This window comes from Muntiacus reevesi, chromosome 4 (assembly GCF_963930625.1).
Source record: "Muntiacus reevesi chromosome 4, mMunRee1.1, whole genome shotgun sequence".
Lineage (NCBI taxonomy): Eukaryota > Metazoa > Chordata > Mammalia > Artiodactyla > Cervidae > Muntiacus > Muntiacus reevesi.
The window spans coordinates 35,529,981-35,555,340 of record NC_089252.1 but is presented as its reverse complement, the minus strand read 5'-3'; the positions used below and the strand labels follow the sequence as shown (position 1 = coordinate 35,555,340).

Genomic DNA, 25,360 nt, shown 5'->3' with positions numbered 1-25,360 from the left:
CCGTGAATGATGTCTTAAAAGCTATTTCTTTTTAAATTTTAAGAGCAGAGGTTGGCCTGGGCTCTCTTTGTTCTGTGCTCTGTGAACCTGAACAACTCACCCCACTCCTCCAAGGTCTTAGTTTCTTTTCCAGGAATAGCTGTTATAATCATTAACAGCCCCCATCATATAGAGGCGCTGTGAGAGCCAGTCAACAGGGCATCGATCCTTGAACTCTTCAGGGAAAATATAAATACTTATTAAAACAGAGCAGTGATCTAGACAAACCCACTTGCAGAAGGGTTGTCTGCCGACCGTACAGATGTCCTCCCTTTCTGTTCCCTGCGCTGTGATGCGGGGGAATGGAAGAGAGCGTCAGAGTGCCCAGCACAGCCGGAGCCTGTGAACGCTCCCACTGTCTATCATGCAGAGCAGAAAGAGCAGCACCCACTAATCTAGTTAGTCAGACAGTAAACATTGACCAAGTGTCTAGGCAACAACTGCTCCCAACGATGTTTACATTTAGCTTAAAGGATGGAGAGGAGGAGAGAAGTTAGGGTGTTACCATAGAACTGGAGGCACCCAGACTCCCCACAGTCCAGTGATCATATGGCCTTGCAGGTAGTAACTGCCTGCTGTCCCTGTCATTTATGCTGAGATATTTTATTCTGCATGAACATCAACACTGGTTGCTGGCTGTAGGAGAGAGAGGAGCAGCAAATTCAGGAACCCTTCTATTAGAGACCAAGTGTGGTGTTTTGGGTCAGCTCAGAGAAAACCGAAGGAGGCATTAAAAACTCTGACGTGAAAGCATAACTCTCCCAACCAGAGAGTGCTTCTGTGAGCCCCTTGAAGCAGCGTTTAAATATCATAGCTTCAGTTCCTTTCATTGCTGTTGGATCAGGCAGGTCACTACGTGAATGTCTTCAGAGATCTGATGACAGGGTCAAAGCAGCATATCCAATTTCTCAATTTATAGGCACTTCTTCTTAGTATATGTTGATGAATAATTAAGTCATCTTCTTGAGATTTTGTAAGGTCTTAAATGGTCTCATTCCTTACAGATTGTAATAAAGAATGTGGTGTTCCTTTATTCCAAGGCACAGTAAATTCTCCTATTTTAAGCTGTTTTCAAAAATATTTTGAAAACCACTAAACATATGCCTTAAGCCTACAAATAACAGATATTTTGCTGGAGCAAATTAACTGCCAGAGAAAAGAGCCTAAGGAAATTTAGGGCTGAGCAGAAGGAAAAAAATATATATATAAAGCTAAAAATAGAAAACAACCTAGCCTGTCTTGCCAGTTGTGATACTAAATTGCAGTGTAGAAAGTAGGTTTATTGAATATATATCTGTATATGTATATATATATCAAAACTATACACATATATATATTCATGATATGTAGGGGAGGGAAGACATATTTCAGTATCCGCAATGTCCTGCAGGCCTCTTGCCTTTTGAGATGAACTGCATTCTGTCTGTGGAATATGTGTCTTTCTAAATAAATCCACTTTCACGTAAAAAAACAAAACCATTCCACATCATGTATTTTTTATTTGTAGGCACTGGTTATTGTCCCATTTGTATATGCACATTTATACATATACTACATGTGTGCAGATATGCACAAGCACATATACACAAATTATATCTATTTGGTATGTCTTCTTAGGTGAAAATATATTTTATAATTGGTGGTTATAGGGTGTTGTTTAAACAACTGGAGGAAGAGTCACCAAAATATTAATGGCCACCCTTATAGAGTACCTATTATATGCTGTTTATAGGGTGCGTAAATAGAATGTGTTATTTAAACCCCCCAGTGACCTTCAAAGGGTCAGTAAGTACTGTGGTGATCTAATTTTAGAGATGAAGAAAGTGAGGCTCAGAGAGGTTAAGTAACTAGGCCAAAAGGACACAGCAGGTAGCCGGGGTGAAGAAACCTGGGTGGTCTGACACTAAGCAGGACATGGACTGTTTCTGTGTGTGCACCTGCCTGGTGAACCTTGGCGGCCTGTGCTCCCCAGAGGATGTCCGTATTACTCAGGGCAGTGAGCATGAAGGGCTCTGGAGGCTTCCGGGAGAGTGTGTCCCTGCCACCGACCCCCACGCACTGGGCTTCGTCATAGCTGCATCACTCGTGTATGAGATTCCCTGGAGTGAGATCACACTTCTCTGGAAGAGACTCTCCGCTCTCCTCCCCTTGAGACTTGTAGCAAGCAGGAGCATCCTGTAGGGAGAAGGCTTAGCCCCTGCCCTCACCACCCTGGGGTCTGTTCTTGATCTGTTCTTACTGGAAAACCACTAGTGTTCTTCAGAGTGGATGGCCGGGACCAAGAGATCACTAAGTAGAGGGAATGACCCTGATCTCAGCTCTGCCATGTCCTGGGTTTTGTCATCAGTAAAATCAGGGAATAAAGAGAAGCCGCCTTTCTTGAGCACCAGTGGTTATTTACGGTGGCTCACTGCGTTCTGCTACCATAGTCACTCTTGGTGACCTATGAGGCAGGTAATATCCGTGTCAGCAGGTGACGACCACAGGGTTTCAGGAGCGGATGACTGTGCTCAATCGAGGTGTGACATCAGAGCCCATCTCTGGCCACAGGGGCAACCCACAGTAGATGATGTCTGAGCCTCCTTTCACCTCTGCACGGAATGACTCTATAACTGACGTTGACATGAATATGGAATAGTGCAAAGGAAAGGCATCCTTGAAGCTTAAAAAGGGTAGTTTTAGAGAAATGATGCAATAAACTTGTTTACAAAATAGAAACAGACTCACAGACTTAGAGAACAAACATGGTTGGGGGAAAGGGTGGAGGGATAGTTAACTTGGGATTGATGTTTACACACTGCTATATTTAAAATGAATAACCAACAGGTCCTACTGCATAGCACAGGGAACTCGTCTCAATGTTATGTAGCAACCTAAATGAGAGAAGTATTTGAAAAAGAATAGATTCATGTATATGTATAACTGAATCACTTTGCTATACACATGAAATTATCACAGCATTGTTAATCAACTAAAACATAAAATAGAAAAAGAAAAGGATACTTTTGCTATAAATATAAAGAAATATTAATGTACATCTGGTACAAGTTTATACCAAACTTATAATTGCTTGTAATTTAAAATGTAGCATATGCTAAAGTTTTAAGATATGTTTAAGAATTTAAGCTTATCTTTAAATTTTGAGATATGTTTAAGAATAGTTGAGAGAAAGCAAAGGGTGGTTTTCCCTAATAAAAGTGAAGGACTACAAAACTTTGACAAACAACCATCCTTTTCCACAAAGCATGTCCAGGAATCACCTCTGATGTAGATCTTTTGGCTGGAGAAGTCTTTGTAGAGAACATTTTCAAGTTACAGGAAATTCAGAAGCTGATTTTGGGAGATGTCAGCCAACTTTTTAAAAATTTCACTCATGTTCAAATGGCTTAAGATATACAGGTGTAAATCAGAAATATTTTATAGTTCTTTACTTTCTTTCTTTTTTTTTTTTTTTAGTTCTTTACTTTCTATGTGAAGTAAAGTATACTGTATTTTAATATAGCTTCTTGATCATGACTTGCTTATTTGCATCTGAAAAATTTTGCTTAATCTAAGAACTTCAATGAACTGGTATACCACTGGGATGGATAGACTTTAAATGACAAGCTAGTTCATCTTTTTTTTTTTTTTTTTTAGTTCATCTTACATATGCAGCAAAATAAATTCTTAAGATTCATTTCTTAAACAGCTTAAAGAACCTCCAAATTGAGTTATTTTGTTGAAAAAATAAAATTTAACTCTTTTCCAAATAGAGGAAAGTATATATAATTATAATTATATACTGTAATTAAATCATTGCATGTTGTAGCAGGAAATATCTTGACCAATAAGGACATTTGGTTCAATTCCATCCATTTACAGAGGAGTCAGGTGAGGCCCAGAGATGGGAAATGAACTATCTCCCATTACAATTCATTAGCAGCAGACCTTACCCTACAGGGAACAGCTCTGGACTCTTCATCACACTGTTATTATCCCTAAATTATCCTAACCATACCAGATAATCACAATGGTATGATCAGTCACCTAAAGCCAGACATCCTGGAATTCAAAGTTAAGTGGGCCTTAGGAAGCATCACTAGGAACAAAGCTAGTGGGGGTGATGGAATTCCAGTTGAGCTATTTCAAATCCTGAAAGATGACGCTGTGAAAGTGCTGCACTCAATATGCCAGCAAATTTGGAAAACTCAGCAGTGGCCACAGGACTGGAAAAGGTCAGTGTTCATTCCAGTCCCTAAGAAAGGCAATGCCAAAGAATGCTCAAACTACCACACAATTGCATTCATCTCACACACTAGTAAAGTAGTACTTAAAATTCTCCAAGCCAGGCTTCAGCAATACATGAACTGTGAACTTCCAGATGCTCAAGCTGGATTTAGAAAAGGCAGAGGAACCAGAGATCAAATTGCCAAATTCTGTTGGATCATTGAAAAAGCAAGAGAGTTCCAGAAAAACGTCTATTTCTGCTTTATTGACTATGCCAAAGCCTTTGGCTGTGAGAATCACAACAAACTGGGGAAAATTCTGAAAGAGATGGGAATACCAGACCTCCTGACCTGCCTCTTGAGAAATCTGTATGCAGGTCAGGAAGCAACAATTAGAACTGGACATGGAACAACAGGCTGGTTCCAAATCGGGAAAGGAGTACATCAAGGCTATATATTATCATCCTGCTTATTTAACTTATATGCAGAGAATATAATGAGAAACGCTGGGCTGGATGAAGCACAAGCTGGAATCAAGATTGCTGGGAGAAATATCAATAACCTCAGATATGCAGATGACACCACCCTTATGGCAGAAATCAAAGAACTAAAGAGCTTCTTGATGAAAGTGAAAGAGGAGAATGAAAAAGTTGGCTTAAAACTCAACATTCAGAAAACTAAAATCATGACATCTGGTCCCATCACTTCATGGCAAATAGATGGGGAAACAGTGGAAACAGTGACAGATTTTATTTTCTGGGTCTCCAAAATCACTGCAGATGGTGACTACAGCCATGAAATTAAAAGACAGTTGCTCCTTGAAAGAAAAGTTATGACCAACCTAGACAGCATATTAAAAAGCAGAGATATTACTTTGCCAACAAAGATCTGTCTAGTCAAAGCTATGGTTTTACCAGTAGTCATGTATGGATGTGTGAGTTGGACTATAAAGAAAGCTGAGTGCCAAAGAATTGATGCTTTTGAACTGTGGTGTTGGAGAAGACTCTTGAGAGTCCCTTGAACAGCAAGGGGATCAAACCACCCAATCCTAAAGGAAATCAGTCCTGAATGTTCATTAGAAGGACTGATGCTGAAGCTGAAACTTCAATACTTTGGCCACCTGATGTGAAGAATTGACTCATTGGAAAAGACCCTGATGTTGGGAAAGATTGAAGGCAGGAGGAGAAGGGGACAACAAAGGATGAGATGGTTGGATGACATCACCGACTCAATAGACAAGAGTTTGAGTAAACTCTGGGAGTTGGTGATGGACAGGGAGACCTGGTGTGCTGCAGTCCATGGGGTTGCAAAGAGTTGGACCTGACTGAGCAACTGAACTGAATTGAACTGAATCGTAATGAAAGCTAACCGTAGAAAGTCACAAAGGTTAGCTGAACGACCCTGGGAGGTAAGGTCATCTCCCTCATTTTTAGTTACAACATCTATGATAGTCAGGATGAGAACCCAGTTCTACTGTCCCTCCATAGCAAGTTTTCCTACAGTGCTCTCACTCGTCTGCTTCTATTGTTTTCCACTTGTTGAAAAAATCTATACAATACAATTGGTCATCAGTATAATTACTACTCTTATTTTATTTTTCACAGCGGTCCCAGTTAAATCAGAATTGGCAGTGGAAATTTTGGAGAAAGGCCAGGTCCGGTTCTGGATGCAGGCTGAGAAGCTGTCTGCCAATGCCAAAGTCAACTACATATTTAATGACAAGGAGATTTTTGAAGGGCCGGTGGGTTTTATACTTTTTAGATTTTTAAACATATTGTTATAAGATGTCTAATAGGGCTGGAAAAGCCCTATTAGAATGCAGATAAGTTGTAATAAAAACCACTGAACGTGGAGTGGGGGGTTTAAATCATTTCACAAGTGGGAAATGTGAAAGGAAATATAGATTGATTATATCATATTACCCAAGTAAAATGGGAATCTAAAAACAATTTTTTGATAATATTTTGTGATTTGGGATAATGAAACTTTATTATTTAAAAAAGTAAATGTCAAAAAAAAAAAAAAAGTAAATGTCAGACTTTTAATAATTCTGGTCAAGGTCAGCGATTCCACATATTTTTATTTTTCTGGATACAGTTTTTTGAAACTTTGCTCATTAAAAAAGTGTTAACAAGGAATTTTATTAGATTATGATAATTTGGAGTTTGTGTGTTTATTTTACATGGCTTTTTATCATCCTATCTCACATATTTCCTCTCTTTTCCTTTTCACACTGAAGAAATATAAGATGCATATTGACCGAAACACTGGTATAATTGAAATGTTTATGGAAAAACTACAGGATGAGGATGAAGGCACATATACCTTCCAGGTTCAAGATGGAAGAGCAACTGGCCATTCTACCCTTGTTCTCATTGGAGATGGTGAGAGTTCTATGAAATATTATCTGAAAACCTTTGCTACTTCCTTCAATGTAAATACCCCACCACAGGAAAGTAGTCATGTGGGAGAAGCAGGAATTATTTCTTGATTGGATTCCAGTGTTCAAAGTGCAATTTACAGCTAATACTTTCCATAGTACTTTATTTCCTAGAAATGAAAGTTCATTTAAAAGGACACCAAAGTTATCACTGGCCCACAGGCAAGACTGCATTTAAATTATCTCATATATAAACAAGTAGTTATTACTAAAATTCTCCAGTGAGGGATACTACAATACAACCCAGACTGTATTATGTCTCAGAAACTATGAAACTCTCTTGTAATGTGTACCTGCTTTAAATTACTTAAATGAAGAAGAAAAATATTCATGAGCAGAGCATGTCAAATCAGTTAATCATCCATTACAACTCGGTTGTATGGCAGCTCTTATTAGCCAGTGTGGAAATCACCAAGATTTAAAATGTAGTATTTAATAAAGCAATGGAAACGCTGGTCAGGTCTCTACATTTGCAATAGCCAAAGCTATTTCACTGTTTCCTGACTTCATGACCTTGAACAAGTTTCTTAGCCTTCCTAAGCCTTTTTCTTCATCTATGAATAATGAAAACAAATAGGGTGGTCTGATGTGAGTGTTATAATAATGAAAGTAAATAACTTAGCACAGTGACTGGCATGTACATTTGTACTGCCCAACTCTATTTCATATTTGTTTTTCGATTTTCAGTTTATAAAAAGCTCCAGAAAGAAGCTGAATTCCAGCGTCAAGAATGGATCAGGAAACAAGGTAAAAGTAGGCAGTGAATAAAGAGAAAAGCTTCAATTTCTTGAACAAAATATTCTAAGGTTATTTCCATAGCAAACTAAAATGAATATTATTGCTTTGTTAATAATGCCCTGATAAATAAAAATAATTGAAAATATTTATCATTACAAATGATTAAAATATTACACATTTTATTACACATTTAAAAATATTTAAAAACTAAATTTTTAATTTCAAAAATTTCACTTTAAACATAAATCAACTTAGAATTTAAGAATGAGTTTGGATTTTTGCATTCATGATTAACATTGCTGCTTACTGATGTCATTAAAATTTTATAGGTCCACATTTCGCTGAGTATTTGAGCTGGGAAGTGACTGGTGAATGTAATGTACTATTAAAATGCAAGGTAAGAAGTAGATAAATTTTTAATAATTTGGTACAAAGAGAATAAAGATAAAATAGAATGTAAGAAGAAAAGGAAGATCAATTTCTTATCTCCTCCATTCTTATTTCCTCTTATCTCTTATCATTTGCACCAAAATGATAAGTGACATGCCCTTACTGTTGAATGCTACTGTAATCGTTGGTTGGTAAGAAATATTTAAAATAAAACAATATAAAAATATGGAAAGTCAAGATGATTGTTTTAGTTCATCACACATGCCCTAGTTAATAAAAACAGACTTTTTTTACTAAGACTTGTTTTTTTTTTTAAAAGCAGTTTTAGGTTCAGGGCAAAATTGAGGGGAAAGATACACAGATTTCCCACTTACCCCTGTCCCTATATGTGCATAGCCTTCTTCATTACCAACATGCTCACCAAAATGGTACAAGTGTTACAACTGATGGACCCACATGGACACATCATCACCCAGAGTCTATAGTTTACATTCTGGTTCACTCTGTGAGTGTGCACAAACATATAAAAACCTGTATCCATCATTAGTGTATCATACGGAGGAGTATTTTCACTGCCCCCAAAAAGCCTTGTGCACTGTCTGCTCATCCCTCACTAATCCTCCCCCAACACCTGCTGCCCCGCACTTTGTAGCATGTGGGATCTTAGTTCCTGAACCAGGGATCAAACCTGCATCCTCTGCATTGGAACACAGATTCTTAATCATTGGACCACCAGGGAAGTCCCTAAAATTGTTTTCTTGATTTGTATGAAGTCTTTACCTTTTCATACAATCTTAATTATACAAGAAATACATGAATCTACTCTCCGTCATAAAAGGTTCTAACATTATAGATAAAGCTTAAGATCCCTTTAAGCATATGAAGTCGTTTAGCCCATCTGAACTTTGTGAGATAATGTATGGATATAGGATTTAAATGAATTTCCTAAAAATTGCTGAGCAACTAATTTATTAAGCCATACGTGATGGATGCTAACTAAACTTACTGCAGTAATCATTTTGCAAAAATGCATCTATCAAATCATTGTTGTATACACTAGACATATGCCATATTATATGAGTTATATCTCAATAAAATTGGAAAATATCTAATTTAAAAGATTTCTTAACCATATTTCCTCTTCGCATTTATTTGCAAAGCTTCATTTATCTTACAAAAGTGGTTAGCTATAGATTGGGGCTTCCATATTCTGATACTTTGATGAAGTCATTTGTTTTTGTGACACAGACTATTATTTTAATCTAATGGGATTTGTCTTCCTTTGGATTTCAAATTTTTCTATTTTACTTAAGTCTGTATGTTAGTTTGTATGTTTCTATGCTTTCTTGTCCACGAGATGATTTTAAAGTCTATTTTTTTTTCCTGCTGGAAATAAAGATACTATTGATTTAGGTTTATTCTTTTGTATCCATTTTGTTCTAAACTCTAACAGTTAAAACAACACTCATCAGTTGATTTCTCTTGAAATTTCTACTTTTTCTTATATCCAATGCTACATTAAGAATTATTTAATTTCATAAGAATAGCATTCCTTTATCTTGAGAAGCATAACTACTATTTTTCTCCTAGGTGGCGAATATTAAGAAAGAGACTAGTATTATATGGTACAAAGATGATAGGGAGATTTCAGTGGATGAAAAGCATGACTTTAAGGACGGCATATGTACCCTCCTTATAACAGAGGTAGGTGACTATAAATATAAAATGCAGCATATTACTTCTGTACCCCACGTTCTTCCAAAATACAGAGACTAGATTATGTGTTCCTTTGCCCCGGGCCTAGATCCTTGCCCTGACGTCACCCAAAAAGTAAGCGGTAAAGACACAAAGCTCCTCTCACTTTGTGATAAGTGAGGGTTTGTCAGACATCCAAACAGTGTTGGTGGGACGCCACAACTCTTGCCTCTCTGAACTAATTTTTCTCATAGATGGGTGAGTGGCAGGGCAGTTAAGCGGTCTGTTCTTTGTTTGCTCTTCAGCCTCAACTGGTTCCCTAAAGATACAGAGACAATCAGACATAGTATTTATTTCAGCATAGATTTTTATCTACTTTTTGTCTAAAAGAAGCTACCTTTCAAATACATGTGCTCATTAGTTTTTAAAATGAAGGCAGAGCAAAGGATGAGGACTTTAAGCCTCAAGTCAATTGTCACCTTAGAGGGTGAAAACTCCGGGATGCTGGCTAGCCCAGTTTTGATGGATAGTCCCTCTGGGAACTGGTCATTGCTCACACGGCTGGATGCTTGTTCAGTGTGTTTCGATGGCAGTTCTATAAATCATGGCTCCTGAAAAATGCAAATGCCATATCCTGAGGCTACCATAAGCTGCAGTGTGGTGTATCTCTTCTCCCCTTAGTTTTCCAAGAAAGACGCTGGGATTTATGAAGTTGTCCTGAAAGACGACAGAGGAAAAGATAAGAGCAGATTGAAGCTTCTGGATGAAGGTCAGTCCACCGGGGTTCATTCTGTGTGTTCCATACACAAATGGCCAGAATTCTAAGTGAGACTGAACTGGGTGATTCAAGCCATGCTCGTCTTTTGTCCATAGGTTGTGTTTTAATGGCCATTACAGCAGAGCAAATTTTATTAAAAAACAAAAACTTCACTTTTAGTCTTCCTTGAAGGTCAGAAATGTAGTTTTGATCCTCAGAGAATGTATAGTCAACAATCCACTAGAGATCTGTTTTCAATATCTGTTTCAAATATGTCTGTTTCAAATATTTTATCATTTTTGTTTCAAACCTATGAAGAATGTGCCAGGATCAAATACTACCATGAATAGCATGTCTCAAAATAGTCCACTGTTTAAAAGGTGGCAAGAAAGGTTATACATGGAACGCAAAGCCTCAGTTAGTAGCAGAGCAAGATAACAATCTTCATTTTCCCAAGACCTCTGATGACAATGATATCATGATAAAGAAAACCTATATGGGATGCCCACATTTCCAATTTTGTTCCCGAGCAAGATCTTTAACAACATTGCTGACGAACAGCAGAGGTCTGACTTCAATTTTACCTTCCTACTCTTGGTAGAGGCAGGACTCAATGTGCTTTTTGTTTATTGGCAAAAAGCATTAATTAGGCTGAGAAATATCAGGGAATTTAGATAGTTAATTCACCATGGGTTGATGCCACAGATAAGAAGACTTCCTCTAATGTAAATGAAGCCTTCCTGGTACTTAGGAAGAAGGGAATTCTAAAGCAAAAAACATTCCTGGAAATCTCACTGTGGCTTTTTCTCTAGAATGTAAATATGGTGACAGTTTACAAAGAATTCGAGGGAATAAAAACATCAAAATCACAGCAGAGATCTTTTAAAACTTGATAAACAATTGAGTTCTTTGACCAAAGAGCATGTTACCAATTGGTCAATAAGTCCATCTTGTGACAGGATGCTTTTGAAAGTGTATGTGGCTAATTGTGTGAGATTGAACTTGGCATTGAGCATTTTTATGCTAAAACTGTATGAATGTCTTTCCACAGCCTTTAAAGAGCTAATGACTGAAGTATGTAAAACAATAGGTAAGTTCTCACAAGGCAATACTTTCTTATTCTCTGGGGGTGGGCTTGGTTTTGTTCAGTCGTGTATGATTCTTTGTGACACCATGGACTGTAGCACCTCAGGCTCCTCTGTCCATGGACTTCTTCAGACAAGAATACTGGAGTGGGTTGCTATTTCCTTCTCCAGGGGATCTCCTTGACCCAGGGATCAAACCTGTGTCTCCTGCATTGGCAGGAGAATTCTTTACCACTGAGCCACCTGGGAAGTCTGGGATGGAGTTACAGGTGTGTGAAATACGTGTTTTCTTCTTGCAGCTTTGTCTGCGACAGATCTGAAGATCCAGAGCACAGCTGAGGGCATCCGGCTATACTCTTTTGTTACTTACTATGTGGATGATCTGAAAGTTAACTGGTCCCACAAGTAAGTGAATAAAAACCCAAGTGCTGTGTGGAAGTCCTTACTCCACTCGGAGGAAGGACTAGGGAAAACAACAGGCCTCTATTGCACTCAGGTAAGGAGCCTTCTTAGTTCTCAGGTCCGATGTTGAGAAGTGTAGGACAGAAACATCCAGGCCATCCCTTCAGTGTGAAGTTAGCACCGTCCCTTAGCACGGATGTGGTGAGGCCAGTCATGGCTTGGAAAATCTGTCTCCATGATCTGTTGTTGTTCAGTCGCTCAATTGTGTCTGGCTCTTTGCAACCCCATGGAGTGCAGCACGCCAGGTTCCTCTGTCTTCCACTATCTCCCAGAGTTTGCTCAAACTCAGGCAGGTCATTGAGTCGGTGATGCCATCCAACCATCTCATCCTCTGTCACCCCCTTCTCAAATCACAATTTGTATACGCCTCTATAACATTACCTCCACCTCCACACAATCATGCTTTGCCAGATTCTTATCTGATCTTTCCAAACACACCTAACCCATGCTGTGCTCTGGGCAAAACTGCAGCAGCCTGCACCAAATTTCCTGTTGTGTGACTTACAGCTCATTGACCCAGAAACCTGATCCAAAGCAGTGCCCAATTTTATCATCATTGTCATTGTAGCAGTTGGCACAGTGGGGCATTAGCGTGTTTCCTCAGAAGGCTTTGGAGGTCTCAAGATGACTTTGGGAATGTGTATTTGAACTAGATTGAGCCTGAAGATCCATTCTAATCCCAGGCTTCCTTTGTACAATTTGGAGGGATTTCATTCAAGTTCTCCTTGGGGATTCCAAAGCCTGAAGTAGGTTTCTTAGTCAAACCAGGCCTCCCATTACACCACTCTGCGCTTCATTGAAATTTCCTGAGCTGAGAGAGGCCAGCAGGCTGCCACAGAAACCAGTGAGGCACATCCACCTTCATCCACTCTTGGGGTGCAGTGGACACTCATTCCCAAAGACCTTGTACACCGCGCCGAGCAGAAGGTCACTGTGGGTCCCTGGGAGGAGTCAAACAACAGTGTTTACTTATATCTTCGCTTCAGTGATGTTGACTTAAAAAATAGTCACAACCTAAAAGTTGAGAGTTATGTTTTCTTTGGTGCAGGTTTTTAGGACTTAAACCCGGGAGGCGGCTTCTCAAGTAGCCCTGAGAGAACTGTTCTGAAGAGGTGGGGGGAGGAGTCAGGTTACATAGATGTCTGCAACGAAGGGAAAGTAGTCTGAACATCAAAAGTGTTTTTGTAAATTTAAGAAAACCAGATATCTCAAGTTAAAGAATTTAGTGCTTTTCTTAATATGGGAAGATGCAAGAGTCTGGGCTCACTGAAATCGTTCCTTTCATATGTATCTCAGCTATCTGGGGGCAGTATATTGCATTTTTCACATCCTGAGTCCCTCAGTGCTTACCTGTAGGGAGTGGTTGCAGCCTCTGGTATTGATCCCAGTTATTGTTCTTCTTCCTGGGTGCCCTCCCGGCTTAGAAATTCACATTTGAAGGGCTGTGATCACTCATAGCGTGACTTCCTTGTTTACTAATTTGGCAAGAATAGTCCATTTCTCAGTGGACATTTATAGTATGCTGGGCACTGCTCCAAGTCCTTTAGAGGTACGAAATCATTTAATATTCAAACTCTGTGAGATGGGTACTTCTCACTTTAGTGACTAGGAAGCTCAGGTTCTGGGAGGTGACTGGCCTGAGGTCATCAACTCTGTGATAGGTGAAGGGCTGAACCCAGGAAGCCTGGCCCCAGAGCTCCTCCATCACGGCACTACTCTGGATTCAAGTTTCATTAAAGGTTTAGATTGAACATTTCACCAGAACCGGGTCCCATGAAGCATTCATTTATGTTTTCTTGAACATGACTTTACTGTTATGTAGAACAGCATTTTGTTAGGTTTATTGTTATTACTATTGATTTCCTGAATTCTTTTTAAAAAATGAAAACAAGTGAAATTCCACTCTGAATGCCTGGAGTTTCATTCCTTTGTTCTATTTCTTACAGAATACATTTTAGGAAAGTGATTATAAGGTAAAATAGATCAGATTCTAGGAAATTCCTCTGTGACATCTAGGGCATTCTAATATATTCGTCTGAAGAATAAGAGAAGATAGATTAACTGAATCATCAATCAAAAGGCTTTACATCATCTCTAATAGAGTTACATGTTCCCCAAAATTAGAACATTGGGTTTTAAGGGAAACTGCTGTCAGACTAGTAAGGCATAAGCTTCGTCCATTGTTTGGTATGTCAGCTACGTGAGTGTTTTGTGTGCACCCAGACGTGTGACTGTAAAAGGTTCAGGAACCAAAGACCGATTGTTTTCCCTGCGTTTATGTAAGTATGCAGTGTGATGCAAAAAAACCTTAAAATGGGTTTGGATCTTGACTTTGCTCCTCTCTTCCCTTGGATCTTAGGCAAGTCATCTAATTTTCTGAAACTCAGGTTTCCCTCGTATAAAATAGGAGCAGTAATATCTGTTCTAACTCATAACACTGATGGACTCAATGAGAGAATCAATCGCACTTTGAAAACCATGACATGCTTTACAGATGTAAGGTACTATTATGCGATCCTGTGGACTGTATTCCACCAGGTTCCTCTGTCCATGGAACTTTCCAGGCAAGAATACTGGAGCGGGTTGCCATTCTGTTCTCCAGGGGATCTTACAGGCCCAGGGATCAAGCCCATATCTCTTGCATCTCCTGCATTGACAGGCGGATTCTTTATCATTGTGCCATGGAGAAGCCCATTATGCATGTTAGCCAGAGATTAAAGAACTCAAGACTTACAACAGCAAAGCAGAGAACTGTCTGCCTTTCTAACTCTCTAGGACATATACATATATATTGCTCAGGCTAAAGTCTATGGGTACAGATGGGTTCCTTTACCCTATATTTTATGGCATTTTAATTTTAATGTCTTTTAAAGAATGTGGTATATAAGAAAAATGCTGAATATTTATTTGAAATCTGAAATTTCTGGTGGAGATTTTTGGTTTTTTATTTTTTTAAGTTCATTTTATTTATTACAACTCCAAGCATAACATATGTTTGTTTTAGAAAATATATTTACTATCATACTAAAATTAGAAAGAGTTTATAAAATGAGACCACCCATGGCTTTCCTAGCCACAGTATGTACATTTGGGGGAAGCTTCCAGTCTTTTCTCCATGCATAACTGTTGCTGTAAAAAAGTAGTAATGTATACTACCTTATTTTTCCTTGGTCTTCTCTGGTGGTTCAGATGGTAAAGAATCTGCCTGCAATGCAGGAGGGAGATCCAAGTTTGATCCCTGGGTCAGGAAGATCTATGGCTAGTACTTATTTTTTTCTATTTCCTCACATGAACTTTTCATAGAGTTTAACATCACTGAGAGTACATTGTGTGTGTGTGTGTTAATTGCTCAGTTGTGTCCGACTCTTTACAACTCCAAGGACTGTAGCCCACCAGGCTCCTCTGTCCATGGAATTCTCTAGGCAAGAATACTGGAGTGGGCTGCCATTCCCTTCCCCAGGGGATCTTCCTGACTCAGGTATTGAACCTGGATCTCTTGCATTGCAGGCGATTCTTTACTGTCTGAGCCACCAGGGAAGCCCCTGAGAGTACACTACTTCCGCCTTTCTTCTCTTATTTCATCTTTAACAATAGGGTTTCTAGACTGTCAGATCTGAGGGCTCTATTTGCTTTTATTGTCTTGTAAAGAAGGTGATGTGCAGGTCTGCATATGACCAGCTACAGAATAGGAGGAGACACACATCCAGGGTCAGAGTAGGTGCCTCATTCATTTTGACAGCAACTCTGCTTCTCATTTATTCTTGGCCTGACTACTGAGCACATATTTGCATTTGTCTTAAATAGCTTTGTAACCACGTGTGTCAATAGATATCAGCCACAGATGAACCTCCTTAGATCTGTTTTTAACTAGTCTGTAAAAACCCCATTTATAGCCATAGACCATCTGCGTGAGACATGCAGTAATAATATGTGGAGTTTGGCCTTTTCTGTTTAAAGATTCCCTTAGTCCTACAAATAAACCCAAGCAGAAACAAAGATAATCAATACCCCTGAGAAGTACTGGTGCTGCAATCTGAGTCCCAGACCACTATTGGGAGGTCAGTGTGCAGATGGCCAGACCCCCACCACCCCAGGCCTTGGAAACCTTGTTCTGTGATTCAGAGCCCATAATTTCTCTGAAGCAGGAGAGCATGTGATGATCTCGTGTTATTTTGAAAGCCTGTAAAACTTGATGATAAGACCTTCAATACAAGACAAAGTAAAGGTAAGTTCTGGATGAAAGCCACGAATAACAAGATTTTCTTTTGATCAAAACAGTGGTACTCCTATTAGGTACTCAGACAGAGTTAAGAGTGGGGTCACCGGAGAACAGATTTGGCTGCAAATCAACGAGCCCACCCCCAATGACAAGGGCAAGTACGTGATGGAGCTCTTTGACGGTAAAACCGGACACCAGAAGATGGTGGACCTTTCTGGACAAGGTAAACGGATGCTCTGCAGGTTAGAACCCACAGTGGAGATTGCTGTTGCTGATTTTCAGTTGCTAAGTCATGTCCAACTCTTTGCGACCCCATGGACTGCAGTATGCCTGGCTTCCCTGTCCTTCACCACCTCCCAGAGTCTGCTCAAACTCATGTCCATTGAGTCGATGATGCCATCCAATCATGTCATTCTCTGTCTTCTCCTTCTCCTACTGCCCTCAACCTTTCCCAGCATCAGCGTCTTTTCCAATGAGTCAACTCTTTGCATCAAGTGGCCAAAGCATTGGAGCTTCAGCTTCAGCGTCAGTAGTTCCAGTGAATATTCAGGGTTGCTTTCTTTTAAGATTGACTGGTTAGATGTCCTTGCTGTCCAAGGGTCTCTCAAGAGTCTTCTCCAGCATCACAATTCAAAAGCATCAGCTGTGGAAGATGTGGGCTTTTTTTTAAAAAGGTTGGAGGCTTCCTGTACTTTATAGCAGGTTCCCACTAGCTATTTTACACTAGGTAGTGAGTGTATGTCAATGCTACTCTCCCAGTTCATCCCACTCAAAACTTATTTAAATTTGCTTTTATTCTCTGCCTGCTGAAGCTCGTTTAACTACCCAACCCTCAAATCCCCCTCAAACAAGAGGCCTTAGGTTGTTTGACCAGAATGATCCCCTGCAGGAAACTCACTAGCTCAGCCTTGCTGTCTTCTTCTGGTGTGACGTGACCAAGAGGAGCAGCCCTAAGTAGCCTGTTTAGCCCAGCTGTCCAGCTCCAGAGCCTGTAAGCCTGGCTTTGTGCTGATTTTTCCCATCTATAAAAGGGGGCAGACTGGTTTTATGTACACATTTTCTAGATGTAAAATGTTACGATTCCCAGACCACAGGGGAGCTTAAAGACCAGGTGAGAGAGATTAAAAAATGAAGCTATATTTTCGCCTGACATCTTCAAAGTGCCTTACTCTGTAGGCTCAGAAAAAAAAACTATTTTAGAAGTCTCATTTCTTTGTCTCTGTCTTTTATTTCGTCTCCTGCATAGCATAGAAAGAGTGCTTCAGGCTAGCACTGGCACATGCTGTGATTTACCGCAAACGGATGGGCCGGACCACAGAACAGAGTGTTTAACTGTCTGTGACGTGCAGAATAATTTAATGAGAGGAAATCTTTTCTGTTGCTCAGGATTTTTAACAGACAACCAATCCATATTTGAAACAAACCTTTCTTCCCATTCTATCTTTAAAAAAAAAAAAGAACTTTTTATTTTGTATTGGCGACTTTCCTGGTGGCTCAGATGGTAAAGAATTTGCCTGCAATGCAAGAGATCCAGGTTCAATCCCTGGGTCAGGAAGATCCCCAGGAGAAGGGAATGGCAACCCACTCCAGTATTCCTGCCTGGAGAATTCCGTGAACAGAGGAGGCTGGTGGGCTACAGTCCACGGGGTCACAAAGAGTTGGACACAACTGAGTGACTAGCACATAGCCCGTCAACGAACAATGTTGTGATAGTTTCAGGTGAATAGCGAAGGGACTCAGGCATACAGATGCATGTATCCATTCCCACCCCCCCAAGCCCCCTCCCATCCAGGCTGCCACACAACATCGAGCAGAGTTTGATCCCATTCCGTCTTTGGCTGAGCGAATCCTTCCTTTTCTATTTGGAGGGTTGAAGTCTTCTCACTGAATTGAAAGCTTCTAAAATCCACTATTTCTTGCTTTCTGTCTAGAAAGTATTTGCTTCTCTTGTTAAGCCTTTGAGTCATAGGGATTGCTCGGATGCAGCTCCTTCAAAGCCCACCACGTCAGGTCTGGACTGATTACACTGTGCTCATGTTGGGAGCTCTCATAGGCCCCTGTGTGTGGCCAGTTCCGGGTGAGAAAATTCTAACTTCTCCTTTTTTCTCTTCAAGCGTACGATGAGGCCTTTGCGGAATTCCAGAGATTGAAGTAAGTCCCCCCCTTTCCCAGCGACGCCCCCACGGGCACCCTTGCGCTCCTCCCCATCTGTGTCAGCGGGGCAGAGGGTCCTGTACTGGGGCAAATGCAGGCGGAGCAGCGCTTCCCGCTGCTTTGCTGAGCAGTAGAAACAGAAATGCAGTCGGGGTTGGCTACTTGGCAGTAACGCTAAAACAAAACCCTTCTTTGTTTGTGTGTTTGTTCGTTTCTCTCAACCACAGACAAGCTGCCATCGCCGAGAAGAGTAAGTAAACCCCTTCGAGTTTATTCCTAGTGTGGCTTCCAAATACAACTTTTATTTTTCTATTATTACTGCAGATGGAAGAGAGTGAAAGCGTTTTTTTTTTTTTTTTTCTTTTTTTTTTTTTTCATTTCTATGTATATATTTAAAACCTTAGGTGTTCTGCCTGTGTTGTTCTTTAGTCTCTTGAGTAAGACGGTCTGGAAAAGAAGGTCTCAGGTTACACTGTAAGAATGGCTCCCAGCCTAAACCTGAAAAATCTATTATAAAAATCTCCTGTAAGGATGGCTCCCAGCCTCCACATGAAAAATCTCTGGGCTGCAAATCACACCGTAGGTTGGTCATCGCTTCCGTCTCTCCCCTCTCTTGAACTCTGCTGTGGACGAGAAGCCTGACCCTCCCTCTGCTCCATGAGCTCCTTCCTGAGGTCTCTGGACCACAGTATCTTATTAGAGCTGGAAGAGACCTGAAAGCCTGTCTAGATTCCTGTTCTTAAATGATTGCACAGAACACTTAATTCAAACAAAGTCTTCCACATGGACCCGATAACATAGGTGAGGGCCAAGCTATCTTCAGTGAAGTTGGGATGAATCCCATGGACCCCAGGCAGCAGAGTAGACAAGCTTCATATCCGCAGGTTTAATGCAAGCCCCCCACCCCCATGAGGAGACTGAGGTCCACATATGACATGACTCTCCTAGCACCATCCAGTAAGAGGCACAGGGGGCCAGGCAGTGGGTCGGGCCCGCAGGTGGTGTTAAGTGCAAAGTCAGCAGCAGAAGGCAGTCAACACTCATTCAAAGCTTTAGCCTGACTTAGTGGAGAATGGAACGTACAATAGAAATAAGAATGTAGAGTCACTCATTCACTAAAGCAGGCTGAAAAGGAGAGGGTGGTGCCACTGCATTAGTGTTGAATGAATGACAGAAAGGCGTCCTTCCCTGGGACCGAGGCTGTCACACCTGTAGCACAGAGCTTGGGGTGAGGGTGGGGATGTCAGCCCTGGATTTCAGCACCCCTCCTACCCCTGTCCCCTCAGTCATAGAAAGGGGCCTTGCAGAACATCTGAAGAACTCCCCGGAAATGAGAAGGGGATGCTCTGTAGGGATGGCCCCAAGGAAAGCCCATGTCTTCTCCAGCCTCCAGATCTCCTGGCACACAGCCTCCACTTATGCAGCCTTTTTGAGTCAGAGGGGAGCCCATGGAAGAGGCCATGCTCTGCCCTGCCTGCTCTGGCCAAGCTCGCTGAGCTGCAGGAAGGCTAGGCTGAGAACAGCCGCCAGGCTTACAGAGCGGACCATGACGTGGTCTCAGGTCCAGATTGAGGCACCTGTGTGTGCAGGAGATGAATGTTCAGAAATTGCAAGATCCTTTTCTTATTTTGCATAGTGAAAGCAGGTATACAATGACTATAAGGAGAGGGAAACTAAATAGGACGATGAGTTCTGCTGGGTGGCTCTGTGCATGCATGTGATGGCTGCTGCTTGTGGTTTCAGTGATTAACCAGAAATGCCTGTGCTTACAGATCGCGCCCGGGTGGTGGGTGGCCTCCCCGATGTGGTCACCATCCAAGAGGGCAAGGTAAGTTTGGAGCACTCCTGTCCCCACTTCCTCCACACTGGAAAGGGGTTCCAGTGCCCCAGACTTGGTTCCCACCATCTTCCTCATATGCCATGGCTGCTCATGCCTGACTTCAGTATAGTCACATACAAGGTTCAAAGTGTAGCCAGTTTTCCACTCATCTGAAGATGTTTTGTAGGCCAAGCATCAAGATGTACATTTGTTCAATGTGGGCATGTGTAGACCTCTTAGTCTCTTTCCAGAAGTGAGGTCTCTTTAAAATCAAGAGAAGCGAAATGTTCAATCATAACTATATGACAAACATAATTGACAAAAGAAGCGACCTCTAATGCTAGTGGAAAGTGGGCTGACCTATAGGATTCCTCATCTTTGAAGGGAAATGTACTGCTCCGTGAATCTCTATAGGACCCATCATAGCGGAAAACTGATTTATTTCCATTTGGTTTTAAACAGATATTTGTTTGCTCCATAATAATCTCTCTGAAGAGCAGTGAATGTCATGTGTAACCTGGATTTACTTTCTTCATCCCTGAGAAAAGTGGAAGTGTTAATCACTCGGTTATGTCTGACTCTTTGCAACCCCATGGACTGTAGCCTGCCAGGCTCCTCTGTCCATGGAATTCTCCAGGCAAGAATACTCGAGTGGGTTAATGTTCCCTTCACCAATGGCATAGTTTCTCTTAATGGCAATAGTTTGATTCATATTTTTCTTCCTGAAATGTGTTTGCAGAATAATTCAATAAGAAGTGCTAATTAATCATGGAAAGAAATTTCTTGCTATCTACCCAATTCTAAATGATATGCTTATGGAAGAGGCAACAAGGGATCATAAAAAGCCCTTCCAGATAGAAGGATATTCTTTTCCATGTATATGGTGAACCCTGCTCTTTTTCTTATAACTTCTGGACTTCAGTAAGAAAAAAATACAAGAATGGAATTTAGGACTTCCCTGGTGGTCCAGTGGTTAAGAATCCACCTGCCTTATAGGGGACACAGGTTCAATCTCTGGTCCAGGAAGACTCCACATGCTGCAGGGCAGCTAAATCCATGCACCACAGCTACTGAAGCCTGCACACTCTAGAGCCCATGCTCTGCAAGAGGAGAAGCCACAACAAGGAGAAGTCCATGCACCACAAGTAGAGAGTAGCCCCTGCTTGCTGCAACCAGAGAAAGCCCACTCACAGCAACAAAGACCCAGTGCAGCCAAAATAAATTAATTTAAAAAATTACATATACCTATGGCTGATTCATGTTGAGGTTTGATAGAAAACAGCAAAATTCTGTAAAGCAATTATCCTTCAGTAAAAAAATAAATTAATTTAAAAAATTAATTCCTTCAGGATGGAAAATTCTAAAAAAAACTGGAACTTAAAATGTGAAGTAAATTCATCATCTTTGCTTATCAGGGAAATATAAATTAAAACCACAGTGAAATATGACACACCTATCAGAATTACTAAAATATAAAAATGACAACAACAAATGCTGGTGAAGCTGCAGAGAGGCTGAATCACTCCTACATGGCTGTTGGAAATATAGATCAAAATTATACAGCTACTCAGGAAAGCAGTTTGGCAATCTCTTCAAGTAATGAAATATACATTTACCATACCATCCAGCAATTGTACTCCTGGATATTTATCTTAGAGAGATTAAAACATATGCTCACATAAAAACATGCACACAAATGTTCATAGCAGCTTTATTCATAATAGCCCCAAACTGGAAACAGCTCAGGTGACCCTTGCAGGTATATGCATACCACGGTACCCTTCTGAGCCAAAGGGACAAACTGTTAACACCTGCAATAACTTGGATGAATCTGCAAGGAATTATGCTCAGTGGAAAAGGTACTCTGGAAATGTTACCTCCTGTATGATGCTATTTATATAATGCTTTGGAGGTTATAATAATCGAGAAACAGATATATGTTAGTGGTTGCCAGGAGTTAGGAACCAGCTTGGAAGTGGGGAGGTGCGTGTGGTTATAAATGGACCACAGGAAGGATCGTGGTGGGAATGGAAATGCTCTATATCCTGACTGATGTGGTGGATACACAAACCTGGACAAGTGACAGAACCGACTAGATCTAAAGACACAAAAGCACAAGAAAACAGGGGAAATCTATTATATCAGCATCAGTCTCCTGGCTGTGCTTTTATGCTGTAGTTTTGTAAAATGTTACTACTGGGGAAAATTCAGTAAAGGAAATCTATTATTTGATAGATCTAAACATTGATCTTTTAAAGTAAGAGGTTTTCAGCACAGATGGTAATATAATAAAATATTAGGAAAGAGGAATACATTTTGGCAGCGCACCTTTGCAACTGCAGCAGCTTGAGTGGGTGTGGGGGGAGAGATAAAGTGAGGAAGACGGGACGTGAAATTGAGTCACATTGTTGAAGCAGCTGTGGGGCTTCTGCTGCGGGGCTCGGTGACACAAACGAAACGCAAAAGCGAGCAGGTAGAGATGATGACAGTGAGGAGATGTCTCTACTGAGACAGGGTCCAAAATGCCACCTTAGACCAAAAGGCCTCGGTGTGTTTATGGGAACTGGAAGCAAATGCCTTCTTGGGGCTTTGATCATAAGTGTTTCCAAAGCCAGAAAACCAGGGCCCCAGAGAAACCACCTCAAGTGTGATTTTGAAATGTAACTTGTACAGGTGCACACAGCCCAGCCCGGCAAATTTAGTCTTGTCCTCCATCTGGTCAGGCCGAGCCCCCAGAAGGATGCCTCAAGGTGGATGTTACAGCTGGTACATCTCCCCTCTCCTAACACCTGTTTTGCAGGCGCTTAACCTCACGTGCATTGTGTGGGGCGACCCAGCTCCGGAGGTCTCCTGGCTGAAGAACGAGAAGCTCCTGGCCTCGGACGAGCACTGCAACCTGAAGTTCGAGGCTGGCAAGACGGCCTACTTCACCATCAACGGGGTCAGGACGTCCGACTCGGGCAAGTACGGGCTGGTCGTGAAGAACAAGTATGGCTCGGAGATCAGCGACTTCACTGTCAGCGTATTCATCCCAGAGGAGGAAGCCAGGAGCGTGGCCGAGGAGCCCCAGAAGGGCAACAAGAAGGCCAAGTGACCGGAGGGCGAGGGGGCCGAGGGGCCGAGGAGGGGAGAGCCACGCCCAGCTGCCTCAGGTCACGTGTGTGCAGGTGGTTTGAGCTGAGCACCAGGAAGCCTCCAATTCCTTATTTTTGTGCTGGCTTTGGGGGGTGGTGGCGGGGATTGTCAAATCTTTGTTCATGTAAGAAAGCATCAAATAGTGACATTTTACTCATTTTTCTTTATCCACAAATTGTATTAAGAAAATGACATTGGTAGCATAAATGTTAGGAAACGGTTTTAAGGCAGAGACCAGAGTAAAGTCAGAGGGACGTAGCCCGATGGTCAGAGGAGGTGCTGCAGAGCCGTGTGGACGTGACTGGCCTCGGAGCAGTCCTCTCTCCCAGTTCTCAGTGCTGTGTCAGCATCTCGTCCAGATGAGACCAGCTGTTAGGCCGGCCAGTCCATGTCGTGTGTTGTGACGGTAGCGGTGTGCGTTTGTGGGCGGCTGGTGATCTGGAGCCTCTCGGTCCTAATAAACAGTTCACACCCCTCTCTTCCCCATCAGTGCTTCTCTTGTTTCACCATTTTGGCTGCCTAGCTGAGTGGTCTCCACTGCATCTTCCTTGCTGCTTCTTGTAACATGTCTTCTGATTTAAATTCCTTTGGCTAAAACAGTGAGCTATTGGTATCTAGAGGATCCATAGAAGAGACTATTCAAAGTTTAGCTTTAGGAAGGTAGTATTCAACATATTGAAGTAACAAATTTAAAAATCTAGGCCTTAAACCCTTGAAGTTTGACTTTAAAACCTTGTTTTTCTAATTTAAAATATTAGCCACTGAAATATTAATTTTAAGAGTGTTTTAATAACATAAGTTCTCTTTAACTTGTTAAATTGTGTGTGTGTTCAGTTGCTCAGTCGTGTCCAGCTCTTTGTGAACCCATGGATCATAGCCCACCAGGCTCATCTGCCCATGGGATTTCCCAGGAAAGAATACTTGAGTGTTGCCATTTCCTCCTCCAGGGATCTTCCCAACCTAGGGATTGAACCTGTGTCTCCTGCGTTGCCGCTGGATTCTAATAAATATATTTGCTTTTTATTTTAAGTAACACTATTGTCTGACTTAACCAACAAAAACTTTCCAAGAACTTAAATGACCCATTAAACTAAGCATATAAATAAGAAAATGTTGATTTCTCTCATATGTTCTCAAATTGTACATACTTAGTAAGACTTCAACAGAAAATCACAATCAATTAAACAGTTTAGTTAGAATCATAAGATAAGTTATTACTAAGATAAAGGATCAGAGATATTACCAGTACGTAAAAATCAAATATGAACAGACTTCATAATGCAAAAATACTAATTTTACCTAGATGTAGCCCCGAGGGCCTTGGACTGGAGTTCTAACACCTATGCCAGAACAGAAGGCATGAACTCGGATTGTTTGCTGCGGGGAGCTGGACACCAAGACCTCATCATAGCTCTGGGACGCACAAAAGGTAGCTTAGTCAAAAAAACAGGGATAGTAAAAAAACAAATAAATAGGAACAGTAAAAAATATCACCAACTGACATGGAGAAGAAGCTCTACTGAAACTTACCATCTGCCTGGCAGTAGATCTGGGGAGAAAAACAAAGTTAATGGGTTCCTGAAGCCAGCACTGCATGCTCGTGGGGTCCAGATTTACAGCAACACCACATGGTGTAGGAACCCAAGCCAAGAGGTCCCATAAAAATGGCCAATGTCTGCGCCCCAGAGAAGCAGATGTAAATGACACTATAAGGAACTTCTGTGTCTGCCCACAAAGGATTGCTGTCATGGAAATCATTCTCTCACCGTAAACCACTAGAAAACCTGACAATATATGCGGGACAGAAAACTGGGACATTGGCTAACAGACTTGCAGGGGTGTGATGTCCCAGAGAAAGCAAAACAGTAATGAGAGACAGGTGAGAGTCTACGGCCATACCACCCTGAACGCGCCCGATCTCGTCTGATCTCGGAAGCTAAGCAGGGTCGGGCCTGGTTAGTACTTGGATGGGAGAGACAGGTGAGGGTTCCAGCTTGTTGTGTGGACAGTGGATGGTGTTCAGGCTGCAGTCCAGCCAGGGGGACCCAAAGAGAACGTCAGACTCACCGAGTTGAGGAGATGGAGACTGAAGTTCAAGGAGGCCGAGGTGGCTGGGATTCATGGGAAGGGGCATTGGAGGAAGAGTCTAACAGAGAGGAGCATGGATTGCAGCAGATGGGTCTCTGACTGGGTGCTGCTCTGAGGGTTCTGGGGAAGCTCAG

General features: G+C 41.4%; 1 protein-coding gene and 1 pseudogene across 1 annotated transcript in view; both read left to right on the top strand.

Moving 5' to 3' along the window:
* MYOM1 (myomesin 1) overlaps positions 1-24,171 on the top strand; it is a 118,428-nt gene extending 94,257 nt beyond the window's left edge. The window contains exons 25-37 of the mRNA XM_065932522.1: positions 5,849-5,985; positions 6,484-6,628; positions 7,372-7,431; positions 7,752-7,819; positions 9,403-9,516; positions 10,189-10,276; positions 11,316-11,354; positions 11,649-11,754; positions 16,090-16,253; positions 18,145-18,181; positions 18,412-18,434; positions 19,957-20,012; positions 22,804-24,171. Of these exons, the coding sequence (XP_065788594.1) occupies positions 5,849-5,985; positions 6,484-6,628; positions 7,372-7,431; positions 7,752-7,819; positions 9,403-9,516; positions 10,189-10,276; positions 11,316-11,354; positions 11,649-11,754; positions 16,090-16,253; positions 18,145-18,181; positions 18,412-18,434; positions 19,957-20,012; positions 22,804-23,097 (1,331 nt within the window). The 3' untranslated portion in view covers positions 23,098-24,171. The remainder of the gene's footprint in view (positions 1-5,848; positions 5,986-6,483; positions 6,629-7,371; positions 7,432-7,751; positions 7,820-9,402; positions 9,517-10,188; positions 10,277-11,315; positions 11,355-11,648; positions 11,755-16,089; positions 16,254-18,144; positions 18,182-18,411; positions 18,435-19,956; positions 20,013-22,803) is intronic.
* An 852-nt stretch (positions 24,172-25,023) lies between these two features.
* Positions 25,024-25,144, top strand: LOC136168051 (5S ribosomal RNA; annotated as a pseudogene).
* The last annotated feature ends 216 nt before the right edge of the window (positions 25,145-25,360 follow it).